Source organism: Microtus ochrogaster, chromosome 15, assembly GCF_000317375.1.
Source record: "Microtus ochrogaster isolate Prairie Vole_2 chromosome 15, MicOch1.0, whole genome shotgun sequence".
Taxonomy (NCBI): Eukaryota; Metazoa; Chordata; class Mammalia; order Rodentia; family Cricetidae; genus Microtus; species Microtus ochrogaster.
Window position 1 is genome coordinate 29,423,029 of NC_022017.1, and position 14,551 is coordinate 29,437,579.

Genomic DNA, 14,551 nt, shown 5'->3' on the forward strand with positions numbered 1-14,551 from the left:
GGACATCCTATGCAGTAGAAGATTCTGGAACAAGTCCGAGGGTAGAGTAAAGGAGGGAGATTCTATGTAGTAGAAGATTCTGGAACAAGTCCTAGACCAGTAGTATCACCTTGTACGTTTGTTCCCACCTGGGGCCAGCCTGGGGAGGAGAGTGGGGGATGGGTGGGCACTGAAGGATAGAGTTTTCCAGGGTAACAGGAACGCTTCAACAATGGAGCACAAGGCAAGTAGGTTAGATGTGAAGTCTCTGCCAAATTGGGCCCAGGAAGCGGAAGAGAAGTCACTGCAGAGGCAAAGCAAGAAGCACTGCTCAGGCCCCTTCCAGCAGTGCTCACTTCCGTCACAGGCAGGGATGAGCAAACCAAAGCAGGTAAGGAGGGGCATCCTCTGGATCTGAGGGGCGTGGGTGTTGATAGGAGCTCAGTACCTGCTGGCAGCTGCTCCTACTGGCTGCACCCCCAGTTGACGCAGAGACTTGCTGTCCTCGTGTGTTCTTCCTTTCACACACCCCTCCTTTCACATTCTCCAGTCCGTAGGAGCCAGGAACAATGAACTGTAAGATCCCAGGTCCTGATCTCATCAGCACAATTGTCCTCCGCAGAGATTACGGTAGCTGACTGTCTTCAGCACCACCAGGACGAATACCACAGCCACACCGTGACCATCACGTGACCAGCATCACCGCTACCCCTATCTCACTGGCATCGTTGCTGTTACCATCACGACTATCAGTTGATCTTCCATGACCATTGTTATTAGTCTTATTGTTATCATCATCATCATTACCACCATAATTCTGTCCCCCACCATTTCCATCACCACCAGCAGCAGCCTTACCATGATCACCAGCCTCACCATCATCATCTCTATCACTATCCTCATCAATATCATCACCAGCCTCACCCTCATCATGGCCACTATCTTCATGACATCACCTTTACCATTACTATTACTATTATTGTTAACCTTACTATCAACATCATCAGCATCATCCTCATCTCCATCACCACCCTCATCACCAGTAAAATCTCCAGTTCTATGTTTATAAATCAAACTTACACCACTATCTTTGCCCCCAAGGTGTTCCAGCCATCACAGTGACCACAATCACAAGTCCCACATATTCCCCTAAGGCCAGGTAGTACTAATGGTGGCAGGGGCAGGGTGACAGAGCCAGCTCCGCGTGGCTTCCTGAATGTCCATGAGGGTATGAGGCAGCTGATGGGTCACCCAAAGAGTCCATTGTTACTTCCAGTGTCTCGGGTTCATTGTGACAGGTTGTTAAAATGGGTGGCACTAGTGCTGAGAGGCTAGATTAGCCAAGCCATGCAAGAAGGGCCCAGGAAGATCTCTCTAGAGGGCCCAGCCAGTTTGTGGTGGTCCCAGCCACCACAACCGCAGGAGCCTTGTGGTGGTATCAGCAACTGAGGATGGTGTCGGTGCCCTCGGGAAAGACAACTATTGGGGGAGCCAATGGTGCCAGGAGAGCCAAGTTCCAGGCACAACCCCTCCCGCCCTGTAAGATACCAGCAGCACCCTCTAATCACCCTGAGTCTTGTTCCTCCCTGGAGATAAGATCTGACCCTGCTTGCTGGGTGTCAGGGACATAGCACTCCAAAGAGCTGGAGGAAGAACAAAGGGAACCGAAAGAGGCCCATGGAAAGGTCCCTGTCCCCACGAGAGTTCCGGGCCAAGGCAGCACTCAGTACAGGGCTCCCCTTGAAATGATTGAAATGAACATGGAGCCTGCTGAAGAGGGGCCCGCTGGAGTAGAGCCTTCCCTGGCCAGCTTCCTATGCCATAGCCTCAAGTAGACAGCAATTTCTCTGATGAGTCACTCCAGGGGGAGGTGATAGAATCCTGGACAGCCATGAGTCCTGGGCATCTCTTAGCACAAATAGCTCTCCAGAGGGAGGGCCTGCAGAGGAGAGAGCTGCCTCTGGACACATGCTGCATCTTGACAGAACGTTGACTCCCACAGTCTCCACTCAGAATTCTGAGTCTCTCCCTTCATGTAGAGGGTGTGAAGGGCTGGAGTACTCCTTGTGGCTTTGTGCTTTGGTGGTGCTGAGTGGGCAGGGACAGGGAGGTTAGGGAGCTGACTAAGGATGCTTGGTCACTCCATGAGGACAGTGGTAAGTCTGAGCATAGTTGAGCCCCAGACCTGGTCTACATGCACATACCGTCTGTGTAGGCAAGGTGCTGGAACCTCAGGGCCTTCCCTACCTGCACCCACATGCCCTCCAAGTTTCTTTTATTTCTTAATACCCAGGGGCAAGGAGGAGACCATGGCCAGCCAACTCACAGGAAGCCCTCTGGGTCTGGAAGACAGGTCCTCTGTGCAGACTGTGCAGTGTAGTGATGGTGATATTCCACGAAACCTGCAGGAGTTGCTGTGATATGGTTCAGAAGCCTTCCATTGCAGAAATTTTTCACAGGTGTGCACAGTTCACGTTAGTCATGGCCTGGGTCAAGGCTGGATCATATTTTGTTGTCAAATCTCACCAAAACATTGGTGGATTTTTGTTTTGTTGATTCTTTGTTGTTGTTTGTAGTCTGTAGCTAGGGTTTGTGCTGGACTCTGCACGCCCTGTTCTGAGCATCCTTGGACGTCACTTCTCACTTGCCATTCACCCACCCATGTTTGTGCACCCAGAGGTGTGCATGGCCATCACAATTACCTGAGCTCACTGTTAGCAACAGTTCCAATTCCTACCCTGTCTCTGCCTGCTGAAAAGGATGATGCTCGTGTGGGGTGTGTGTCAAAGACATGACCACAGTGAGAGTCATAGCAATAAGGTTCAGGTGAGGTTATGAAAACAATTCATAGTGGGTTGTACTCCTGTTCCAGCTCTTGGCATTTTGGGGTCTTAGGAGCTCCACATACCCACCAGGGCCAATGGTCTGTATCTGAGTTCCAGCTCAAGCTGCCATCTGAAGGAGACCTGAAGGTTCTGTCTGCAAAGGTTCGGGTTTGTGTAGTCCCAAAGTTGCGTTTGAGTGGCTTAGGCTGCCCCCTGCTGGAAGTTCTGGGAATTGCAAGAATGCTGAAGTTGGGATACCATCAGGGAAGGTGGCTCACTGGTGGTTAGGTCTCTGGAGATCTGACCATGACACATTTCCCTCCCACATTCCATCTGTGGATGGAGAGCATCACCATGGCCTGGGGACAGGAAGTATTTAGTGATGGACAGAGGCAGTCAGTACTGGGCTGAACAGAACAGTGGTGCAGGCCTGTCCAAGACCGGCTCAGGCAGGCTGCAGGTAAGAGGAGGACCCTAGACTCCAGCTCCAGACATTGTGTCTCCTTTCACCATTCAGGTTGTTTTTAAAATCGCTACCTGTTAACTTTGTCTTTCCAGGTGACTCAGAAGCCAGGGAGTCCAATGTTTCTGGGGTGGAGAACTGAGGTAAGTCAGCCTCAAGGGACCCCTTAGAGGGCAGGCACCCAAGGCAGGACAGGGTGGGGGAAAGAGGGTCATGGGTAGGCATGCAGGGCAGGAGCAGCCCAACTGCCGCTAAATGGGCCCAGGCTGCTGCTGAGAAAGAATAGACCACAAAGCACTGGGTTTTTAATTCTTTTTATTGAAGAAAAGAAAAGGAGAGAAAAAATAGATTCCCCACGCCACTCCTTTCCAGAGTGGTCTCAGTCCTGCCCCCGGGGCTCTGGGTCAGGACCATGCTCTCTGCCTGGGTCTGGGAGGGGCCCAGGGTCCTGGAAGGGAGTGGAGGGGGGGTCTGGCTGCTTCCCAAGGGGTAGGGTGTCTAAAAAACGGAGCCAGGCTGGCGGGCCACAGGCAGTCCTCTGCAGTGGTGGCTGAGGTGGGCATCCTGGGGACGCTGGCCACACCAGGCCTGTCCATGTCCACAGCCGCCCGCCTGCCTGTCCGGGCTTGCCCAAGGAGGGCAGAGTCTGAGGCACCATCTGGCCTCTTGAGCCCTGTGCCCGCGGGCCATGCCACCTCCTGTCCTGTGTCTGGCTCTGGTCCCAGCACCGCGGGCCCTCTGTCTGGCCGCCTCTGAGCGCCCTGAGGCCGGGGCTGGACCCGGCCCGCCACTGCGAGCGCATCTGTGCCCGTCCTATGGTGGAGCGGGCAGAGCAGCATCCCACCTGCTGGCCCGGTGCGGGGCCACCGCCCGCCCGCTCAGACCTCAGTCTGGAGGTCAATGATGTCCTGGCCAACTAGTGGGATGGTGGCACCCGCCTTCTCCCACTCCACACTCCGAAGCTCCAGTGGAGAAGGGGGCAGTGGCTCCAGCTCCTTCTTCACCCAGGCGGGCGTCCCATGGGGCTTGCGGAGGCTCTCCCAGGCCCTTTTGTTGGGAGTCTGCTGTTTCTCTGGCTACTCGATGTCAGCAGTGCATGCAGGGCAGGAGCAAGTGGGAATGAATCCATGGGAGAGAAGGGAAGAGAGAGAGGAGGGCTCTGAGGGAGGGATTCCCAAAGAGCAGCAACCCCTGCATCCCACCACCCCAGTTTTGGCAGGAGCTGCAGCTCCCATGATGGGGTCAGGGTCAGTGCTGTGGGAATGGACAGTCTGGAACCTACAAGGCAGGGCCAGGTGCACATCTGAGAGGGACAGCCATCACGGGGAAGACTCCAGGGAGTGAGGGTGAGAAGGAAGTGAGATTGGTGGTGGTTGGAGGAGAGCCCACCCTCCTGACCTTGCTGTCTACGCCTGGTACTTCCTTCTCCTTCTCAGCCGCATGCTGCAGCTTCCGGTTCAGGTCCTGGAACATGTCCTGGTGTCGCTTCCGTGTGTGCATGATCTTCTGTGGGTTGGGGCCACGAGTCCTGAGCCAGGATGGGCATCCACAGCCACCCCCTTGTCCCACCTGCTGTTGGTCCCTGGGCTCTGACCTCGAGCCCTTCCCCAGCTCCCACTTGCTGAAAAGGCCCTAGTACCCAGCCTGTCTGTCCAGAGAGAGGCATCTGCACTTACCTCGAAGTCCAGTTCTGCATACCGTGATTTCCGCCGCTGCAGGAGAAAGGGATTGTGTGCATGGGCATTAAGTTCCCTAAAATTGCCTAGACCACATGTCCAGGCCCTCCTGCCTGACATTGGGGGAAACACCAGCCTGCCTTCAGGGTTCATGCTGAGGGTCTATCAAGAACCCAAGGTCGCCTGTTCCCTTGAAATACAGGTCCAGCTCTGGGTCCAGAGGGTGTGCTCTGGGAAACCCCTGACAATGATAAAATGTGGGTGGGGTCTCAGAGTCCTTACTCCAAAGCTACCCCAAGTTCTCTGTGTGCGGTGAGGTCTCCCCTCCCTGCTCCAGGCCTTGTCCTCCCTCTGAAATGTCCAGCTTAGCCAGGCTACACAGATTAAGGAGAGCTGATCTTGGGGCTATAAGGCTGAACCCCTAAAAGTGAACTCAGGGTGCTAGCTGCACCTAAGAGGTTGAAAGCTAGATGGTGGCAAATCCTGGGGGGCGGGCGGGCAGGGGCTCTCCGAGGGTCCCATCCTGACCTCAAGTCCATGTCCTAAGGGCTGAACAAGGCTCCAGGACACAAGCACTAGGCTAACCACAGAGACTCTGTGAAATGGGCTTGAGTACATAAAGATTCTGGCCCTGGGCTAGCCCTACCCACTTCTGACATGCCCTCAGCCCTTGTCTGGGGGTTCCCCCATTCTGCTCTGCAGACTCCGAACCACCCTCACCTCCAGGGAGCTCACTGATAGGGTGGCCACGTTCTCATTCTTGGTCCCAGCACCTGAACTGGGTCCTGGGTGGGCCGCAGACTCCCCTGTATCCCCCAGGCTGGGGGGTGCAGGCTCCAGGGTGGGTGGTGGGGGTAGGGGCTGCTGGGGTGGAGGGGGTGGTGGAGGTGGAGGTGGTGGGGGCTGGGCAGGGGGCACCTCAGGGGGCGCACCACCTGGGGGCTCCCGGGCAGGTGGGCTGCGGGTGGGGAAGCTGGCGTCAGGCGCCATGCTGAGGTGGATGAGGCGGGTTTGGGGCATCTGGTCAATGTTGATGCTGTACTAGGGTTCCTCCTTAGGTTTGGGCCAGAGTGTGGCCGTGGCCGTGGGCAGGATCACGTAGCTCGTGTCCAGAGCCTTCTCCTGAGCCCGGCTCAGCTCTGAGTCCAGTTTCTTGAAGATGTCCCCATCTCCGATAAAGGAAGACTTAGGGGCCTTGTCCTTTTTGAGGGTGAGGGAGTGGTTGGGGAAGTCGGGCAGTGGCCCACCGGGGTAGCGGGGTGAACCGTGCAGGTGCAGCTTGGACACATTAGCTGGCAGGCTGTTGAAGGTGGGGGGTGGGCCCTTGGCCAGCTTGAGCTTCTCCTCTTCAGGCAGTGATGGCCGCTTGAAGGTGCCTGTGATGGTGGCTGTGCGGCAGGCTGCGATGTCTTTATTCAGTACTAATGGGGAGCATCGGAAAAGACAGCAGATAGGAAGAGGGCGTCAGAGCATGAGGTTGGTCTGCAGCAGCAGGGGCTCAGCCTGGCCAATACTGCTGCCACCCTGGTCTTGACCCACACCAGCCCTGACACCCACCCCACCCATGCTGGCACTTGGACAGCCAGAAAGTTCCTTTGCTTTTTCCAATGAAGCTGGCCCATGAGAGTGTCTGCCTGTCTCCCACGACAACCAAAGACAGTCACTCATACACAGCCCATCACAGCAATTCTGAAAGGCAAGCAAGGGTGCCCTCTGCTGGAAAGCACAGGAACAGCTTCCTCTATTGAGTCCAGACTCCCCTGTAGTACTCAGGGCACACAAGTCCTTGCTGGGAGGTTGTGCTTGCCATAGGCACATCAGCCCCAAGGACCAAGAGACCTGGCACATGAGCTCAACCCCTATGAAGGGCTCTCCTGCCCTTGGTCGTCCCTCCACCTTGAAAAAGTCCTTCCTGAAGTCCCCAGCCGTCCACCTCCCTTGGGATAGTTATCCCTAACGTAGAACATCTGCGGTAGGTTCCAGCTCATCATACACCCCACCTGTCACTCGTGCATCAGCTTAGCCCCACTGGCCAGTAGAGTACCAGACTAGCTCTGAGCCAAGGCAGCCGTGCACACTGGTTCCTCCTGGGCACTCTCTAGAGCAAGGTCACACCCCCTTCTTAGGAAGCTCGGCCCAGGTCTGCACACTATTCTGGTCACATCTAGCCCAGCCTTGGAGCCTACCAGCAGGTCTTCCCATCTCATCAATTATGGTCATTCACAACATCCTAGTTTCTCAGGCCAAAGGTCCCCCACTCCCAGCTCACCTTCAATGACAACCTTTGGCTCTTCCAGACTATCAGCCGGCATGGCAGTTTAAATAAGAATGGCCCCCCCATAGGTCATATTTGAATGCTTAGACACCAGGGAGTGGTACAGTTTGAAAAGGATCGGGAGGTGTGGCCTTGCTGGAGGGAGTGTGTCACTGGGGGTGCACTTTGAGGTTTCAAAAGCCATCCCATGCCCCAGTCTCTTGGCCGATGGATCATGATGTAGCTCTCAGCTACTGCTCCAGCACCTGCTTGCATGTCACCATGCTCCCCACCATGATAATGGACTAAAACTCTGAAACTGTAGATAAGCCCCCAACTAGCTTTCTTTCATAAGAGCTGCCTTGGCCAAGGTGTCTCTTCACGGCAATAGAACAGTGACTGAGACACCCAGCACTGTCCTCTTCCAGCCCTTCCCCAACACCCCAGCAGTAGACTAGCCATCTTTTCTACCAATCTGTATGCCCATCTCCAAAGGTCAACACCATCGCAAGGACCTCCTCAGCCTACACATAGCTCATCCCAACCTCTCCCAGCAGGGACTCTGCCTATCATGGACACTTAGCATGTAATGATACACACTACACTATCATGTACCATCAGCTACATTGAGCCCACAGCACCTTGTGCTCTATAAGGTACAGCGCTGGGCACAGGGAGCCCAGCACATACCAACAGGGTGGGCCAGCACCCGACCCCCACTGCTGGGGTCATATCTTGGTTAGGCTGTAGAGCTGGATCACTGAAGACCAGGGAAGGACTTCTCTACCCCATCCCAAGGTTATTTCCTCAAAGAATCCCACGCAGGCAGCAGCTGACAATGCTCACTTGGGAAGCAGATGGAGTAAAGCCAGATGGCACCTCCATAACCAGAGACTGTCTGCTATTGCCCTGGTCCCTGGTCCCTGGTCCTCAGATACTATGACCTGACACTGGCAACATGGGGAGACACTGAGTCCCTTCTTGACCTTGGAAGCTCAGCATTAGCCTAGGGTCCCAGGAGCAGGTCCTACCCCTTTCTTTCCTCCCCTACTGAAGTCTCCCATTCTCAAAGTGCAACCTGCCCCTCCTCCACCCCAAGTTAACAATGAAGAAATGAAGACAACACAGAACACAGGTGCTTGAGGGAGGGCAGGTAGGGGCAGGTGACAATGGAGTGTATGGGCAGAGGCAGGAGCAGGGCAGGGTTTCACACAGAAGTGGCCTACCTGCTCTGCCCTATGAGGGGGAAAAGGGACAGACAGACAAGTGAAGGGGTACCAAAGATGGTCCCAGCCCAGCATGGGCTCCACGGCAGCTTTCTGGGGCTCACACCCATAGGATTCCTGAAGACTTGGAGGGGGGCGGAGGTTGGAGCCCAGGCTGGGTCATGTGGCAGCGGGTGTGGGATGGGGACAGGTAGGGCACACGGATGCTGGGAATAAAGAAAGAAGCAGATGGGCCAACTGGCCACCATGGCTCTCACCTGTCAGGCGCTCACCTGATCTACAGGCCAGATCCACATCCTTCTCAAAGTCAGTCTGCAAGACAGAGACCAAGGGCAAGATGAGGATAAGGCTGGTAGCTGGTGGGGTTGCAACCTGCAGGGTAGTAGGAAGGGAGCCACCAAAGCCATACCCACACCTCAGAGGTCACAAGTATGCTGATATTGTCACCAAGAACCCCAGCCCGCATTATTAGTCCAAGGGCCACATGGAGTGGCCATGCATCTGTATGCTTGTCTATGCAAGCATGGATGTGTCTGTCAGCATTCACATGCATGTGTGGTCGTGTTTCTGTGTGCTCGTGGTACATGTGACTTTGTGAGGGCAGAGGACTGTACTGTGTGAGCGTGAACATGTATGTTGAGAGGAGTATTGTGTGTATGACTCACACATGAGTCAGAGTTCACTCCTATGCATTTATGTGAAGGAGCATATGCACGTTTCTCCATGCATGTTTTTGTGTCTGCCTGTGTGTGCGTGCAATCAACCATGCGTCCTCTCCCTCCAAGGCATCACGGAGCAGCCGGCCTCTGCCCCTCTGGCCATGCTCCCCCAAAGCCATGCAGCTGCCAGGGCTTCCAGAGCCTCTGCCATTCCATCCAAGACAGACAGCATGGGACAGACACAGACCTGGGCCAGCACCAGCCTCCCCTAGAGCAGAAACATGGTCCCCACTGCATCTCTGAAGACAGCAGCTGGGGAGGCCATAGTGGTGACCCAGGACCACCTTAGGAGCTTGGGTCTAGAAGACCCATCCAGAGGCCACAGGGCTCCAGGGGGGTCAGTCTGGCCTTTAATCTCAAACTGGAGGTCTTTCCCTGAAATGCAGGAGCCAGGATGCTGGGAAGGTGGCAGTCTTCCCCTGAGGTCAGAGGTCAGGCCAGGAGAAACATCAAGAGGAGGGAAAGCTGTGTCCCCAAACGACAAAGTACCTTTCCAGCTGACACCTGTTCCCTCTAGATGGTGGCAGAGACCCAGAGGGTTGGCCCTGTGTAGACACCACTTGGAGATGCTCCCCAGTGCCTCACCCCTGGGGTACAGGACATCTGGGACAACACACCGGTGATGCCAGAGGGGCGAGAAGCTGGCCAGCAGAGCCCAGGGCTCTGCTCAGAAGTTACTATGCCTAGATCCCATAGTTGAAGCAGTCAGTATGGGTAAACTCACAGTTAGCTTGTGCACAGTTCTGGATGGGCCAGCTTTAAAGAAGGCAAGGAAGCACACCAGCCCCCACCCAACTCACCAACAGCCTTTCCCAGCTCAAAACCCTGGATTAAGGATTTCAACTTGGGCTCAGAGTTCACCTAATAGAGCTACAAGGGTCCAGAAGAACTCTGGGCACAGGGAGAACCTAGAGGCTTACATTCCCAGGCAATCAGTCCTACCATGAGCTGCGCGTGGCCATTCTGGAAGGAGCCCCCTGAGTCCCCGTTGCCCTCCTCTTGGCGGTCCACCACACGGCACTTCACGGCATCCTGAACCTGGAGGAGGGGAAGTGTGTCAGCAGAGAGTCAAGACCCCACACGGCACCCTCTGCAAGAAGCCTCCTTGTAGCACGGTAGTGCAGAGAGAGGATGTAAGATGAAGACATTTGGAGTTTCTGATGCTGGGAAGGAGCTGTAGACTCCACTGGCTGGAGGTCACTGTAAGAACATTAGCCTAACGCAGGTACCTGGCTTCAGGGCCAGTCAGTACCCCAGAACCCATCCTGACTGCAGGCTGGATGGACAAGGCTAAGACCAGCCACAAGGCCAGCGTACATTTCGGCAAGAAAAGTCGAAGAAGGTGGCTCATCACCCAGGATAATAGAATCAGCATGAGGAAGGACGCAGGATCAAACACTATCCTGAAATCCAGGCTCTGGAGACAGCAGTGAGGTGCTGAGACCTGCAGCAGGAACCATACACAAGGGTTGGAGGGGGCTTCATGTGCTCACCCTACCCAACATGGAGTTGTGAGCCCTCTGGCTATAGGTCACATCTCAGCTTCCTGACAAGGCTCTGTGAGGATGCCAGTACTAGGGCCACATCTTAGTGGGATGCTCTGCTGCTGACAGCTGTCCTGTTAACTTCCTGGAGTGTCAGCTGGCTGAAGAAGCCAGAACACTGAGGAAGGAGCGGAGGGCAAGAGTGTGACTTTAGTGCAGATCAGTGGCCTCACAATACGAGGCTAGACTTCACCTGCCCGTGCGCTACAAGTCAGGGCACCTGGAGGGCAGGGCAGATGAGAGTGTGGATGTAGTGCTCAGGCATCCAGGGCAAGGGGCAGGGCTCAGAAGCCACTCTTCCCTGTGCGCTGCAATGGGGCTGCAAAGTAGCTTCCCACAACTGAGTGACACATGACTAGCACCGGAAGGAGGAAGGCGGGCACAGGCTTTGTGATATCCTCACAAATACCTTTGCAAATTCAGGCAGCCCTCTTTCTCAGGGTGCTCCTCAGGAGCCTCCCTAGAGGATCAGCAGCATCTGACCTCACCACTGCCCTGCCAGCCCAGGCTCTTCTGTCCACTGAGGTCCCTGGTTCTTGCGGTTACGGGGGAGGGGGGGCTTTTTCCTCTTGTACCTGCTGCAGTTCAGATCCCTTGGCAGCAGTCTAGAACATTCTGGGAAGAATGGAGGCAGCAGGCTATTTCTAGCCCCCAGCCATGTCTTGACTCTATCTGGAGCAGAAGTTGGTCTGATGAGGTAAGACGCACTTCCGTCCACTCTGCAGCGTCTCTGAGATCAGGACAGCCACTCGGTCTCTTTACTGTCTCCTGCTGGTGGCCATCCGGACATAGTTGGATAGGAACCTCATGTTCTCACCTTCTAAAAGGTTCAGAAAATGCTACAAACACTGAGTACTGGCTCTCCTTCTCTGCTCTGTCAGTCACAGACCTCCCATAGCTGATGAGCTATCCTTAAAAATAAACTATCCCCTAAAGGGAGCCATTCCCAGCAACCCTGGCTACATGCTGGGCACAGGTTCACCTCAAGAGGACACAGGTAGATCCCAGGCCCAGGGCGCCCACCTCTCTGCGCAGAATACAGTGGACCATCACGATGACGAAACCCTCCAGTGAGTCAAAGACAGCAAAGAGGATCTGGAAGAGGGCGGAGCGGCGGTCGGTGACAGCAAGCACGGCAGACATCCAGGTCAGCGCCAGCAGCGGCAACACCACGCAGGAGCTCCACAGGGAGGCCCTGGGGATGGAGGGCGTCAGGGCGGCCCCGTGGGCGCTCCACCTCTCCTGAGGACACCCCTTTCCCCCATCCCCAGGCCTGAGGGCTTGCAAAGGACCCAGCAAAGTAGAGGAGCTCTTTAGGAAAGAACGTGGACCCTATCCAGGAGGTGACAGAAGGGTGACAGACAGGAAGGGCAGAGGGACGGGAGAGATGCTCGGAGCAAGGTAGCCCCTGATTCCATTTTCCAGGCCCTGAGCCCTGGACCCTAAGACCCAGGGCCCCAACTGCAATACAAGATGGCTGTGGGAGACAGGAGTCTTGGGAAGTACTAACAGAAGGAGAGAGAGAAACTGTGAGGGAGAGACAGGACAGACAGTGGACAGTTGGACAAGGCCAGAGGGTCAGAGAAGAGACCAAGACAGACAGAACAGACACAAAGGGTGTTCTTCCTCTTCCGGGGCTGCAGCTCACCTCCTGAGTCTCAGTGCTCTCCTGTGGCCCCAACCTGAGCCACCCCTACCTTCAGCACCTGGCTGGCACAGGGAGCCTAGCAGCCTGAGCCTTCCATCTCCTCCATCAGTATCTGGCCTGCAACCACCGAGCTTTCCCCCATGTTCAGGTGGGGACATGCTGCTGCTTTGAGGCCATGGGACATGTGACTGCTTGAGAACTGTGCCTTGTCCCAGCCTCAGCACTGTTGTGCTTCCCAGGAGCCACTGTGACTTGTCTATATCCCATCCTTTCCAGGAGTCACTTGTTCCTTCTCTCTTGGGATCATACTGTCCCCCACAAAGGAGCAGATGGGAGAAGGGGACTGAACACGGAGTGGGATCTAGGAAAGCGGGCCTTATGGGAGAAACCAGTTGGGCAGAGGATCCCCCAAACTCTTACCACACCAGAGTATAGCCCCGGCGGGGGTCCTATTTGGGGTCTGGCCTTGTAAGGGCACAGCTACCCTCACCTCTCGGGCCTCTGAGGTCACATCTCAGGCCACAGTAGCCCTTTACCACGGCCTCTTCCAGGCCTACCTTTGTGTCCTCGTGAAGCCATGCTATGCTGACCCCAGGGAGCTTCCTGCCCCCAACCACAGCTGTCATCACTTGGCGAACATAGCAGCCACCTGTAGCCAGGGCACTCAGGACTGGCTTTCTCAGCCCCGCCCAGATCTCTGTCAGCTCACCCTCCCCAGCTCAGGCCCAAACCAGGAATCATCGTGATGACCCACCTTTTCCTCAATGCCCTGAAGTGTGGGCTCCTAAACTGTACCTCAGTCTCCATTTCCAGTCAATATACAACTTATCACCCCCTTCTTAGAGGGAATCCCACGGGAGGCACAAAGCCCCAACTCCTGGTTCCCTGCAACCCCACCCATACTTTTGGAGCTGAGGACGGTGTGGAGTCTCCCTGCAAATTGCCAGCTACTCCACCTCCCTCCCTCATGGCTGCAGAAGTATCTCCCCCTCCCAACCCCAGTCTGTCCTGTCCCTAAAGCTAGAACAGAGCAATGGCAGGCTGGCCCTCTAGTGAATGACTTCCTGTCACTGGCGGGGCCACTCTCAGCTCTAGCCTTGTTTCCACCACAGCACTGAGCCCAGTAACCCCTTCCCTTCCCTTCAAAGCAGACGTTCTTTGAGCAGAGACCCGTGACACCTCATGTCACCTGTGTCTGGTGCAGGAACAGGGCTCCCCATCAGCAGAGATCCCTTGTTTTCCCACAAGGTCAGCCCTGCCATTTCTGTCTCCTCCAGTCCACCAGTTTCCAAATCACTTCCCCAGGAACCTAGAGGAAGAGGAGTCACAAGCTCCCTAGAGACTCAGATACCCCAGATCACCAAAAGAGTTCCAGAGTCCTTGGTGTCACCACCTCCAGCTGCTGCCTGACCTTTAAGATTCCAGGACTCAGTTGTTTAGCTCAGGCTGGACCCGAGTTCTTCTGCACTCCACCCAGAAAGACTGCTGATTCAAAAGGTGGTCACTGGGGCTCACAGCAGTGTGGGCCCAGCATCAGAACAGGCTACTCTCTTGGTTGGGTCCTATACCATGTACATCCCCTTACCCGTCCAGCATAACCTGGCCCTCATATCTGCCTGAGGCACCAAGAGTCCTGGGCTCCAGTGCCTACTCAGAGATTGAGCATGAGGACCTGAGAGGGTTAGTGTTTGGGGTCTCTGCTACTGCTATGACCTGAAGGAGGCAGGGACCTAAATAAGATGACCTTCTATGCTGAACACAGCTATGTTGTCACAGGCAAGTCAGAGATCAATATCCCTTGTTCTTTGTATCTTGTTCCCAGGGCCGTATCTTCCTGAGTACCCACACAGACACACACATTCATACCCACTGGGGATAACATATCTCAGTTAAACATACATCCATACACCTTTGTCTATGCCCAGGTACATTCTTACGGTTGTATGCTTCCAGGTACAACAATCATACACACACACACATGCTCACACCTACTCACTCACCTGTTCACACTTGCACACTTTCTTCCCCGTCTGCACACATACCAGTCGCTCTTACACATGGGCACTTCCATGCAAAGCAGCACACTGTCCACACACCCAGCAACTCTCACATATGGAAACCGCTATACACACCTATAAGCACACCCACTCCCACACACGCACCATCCCTATGCACAGTGGCACACACATACTGTATACATATCCAGCTACTCTTCTA

The 14,551-nt window shown here is 55.1% G+C and overlaps 2 protein-coding genes across 3 annotated transcripts in view; one reads left to right on the forward strand and one right to left on the reverse strand.

The window, feature by feature from the left end:
- Positions 1-4,187, forward strand: part of LOC101992308 (maestro heat-like repeat family member 5) — a 41,796-nt gene extending 37,609 nt beyond the window's left edge. Inside the window, exons 27-29 of the mRNA XM_005354610.3 lie at positions 602-668; positions 760-913; positions 3,993-4,187. Coding sequence (XP_005354667.2) covers positions 602-668; positions 760-913; positions 3,993-4,187 — 416 coding nt within the window. The remainder of the gene's footprint in view (positions 1-601; positions 669-759; positions 914-3,992) is intronic.
- A 1,659-nt stretch (positions 4,188-5,846) lies between these two features.
- Adgrb1 (adhesion G protein-coupled receptor B1) overlaps positions 5,847-14,551 on the reverse strand; it is a 67,888-nt gene continuing 59,183 nt past the window's right edge. The window contains exons 26-29 of one of the 2 annotated variants that reach the window (XM_026782504.1): positions 11,710-11,881; positions 10,085-10,180; positions 8,681-8,735; positions 5,847-6,364 (exon numbers count right to left, since the gene is read on the reverse strand). In XM_026782504.1, coding sequence (XP_026638305.1) covers positions 5,985-6,364; positions 8,681-8,735; positions 10,085-10,180; positions 11,710-11,881 — 703 coding nt within the window. In that variant the 3' untranslated portion in view covers positions 5,847-5,984. The remainder of the gene's footprint in view (positions 6,365-8,680; positions 8,736-10,084; positions 10,181-11,709; positions 11,882-14,551) is intronic. The other variant, XR_003377487.1, reaches the window with a different exon arrangement.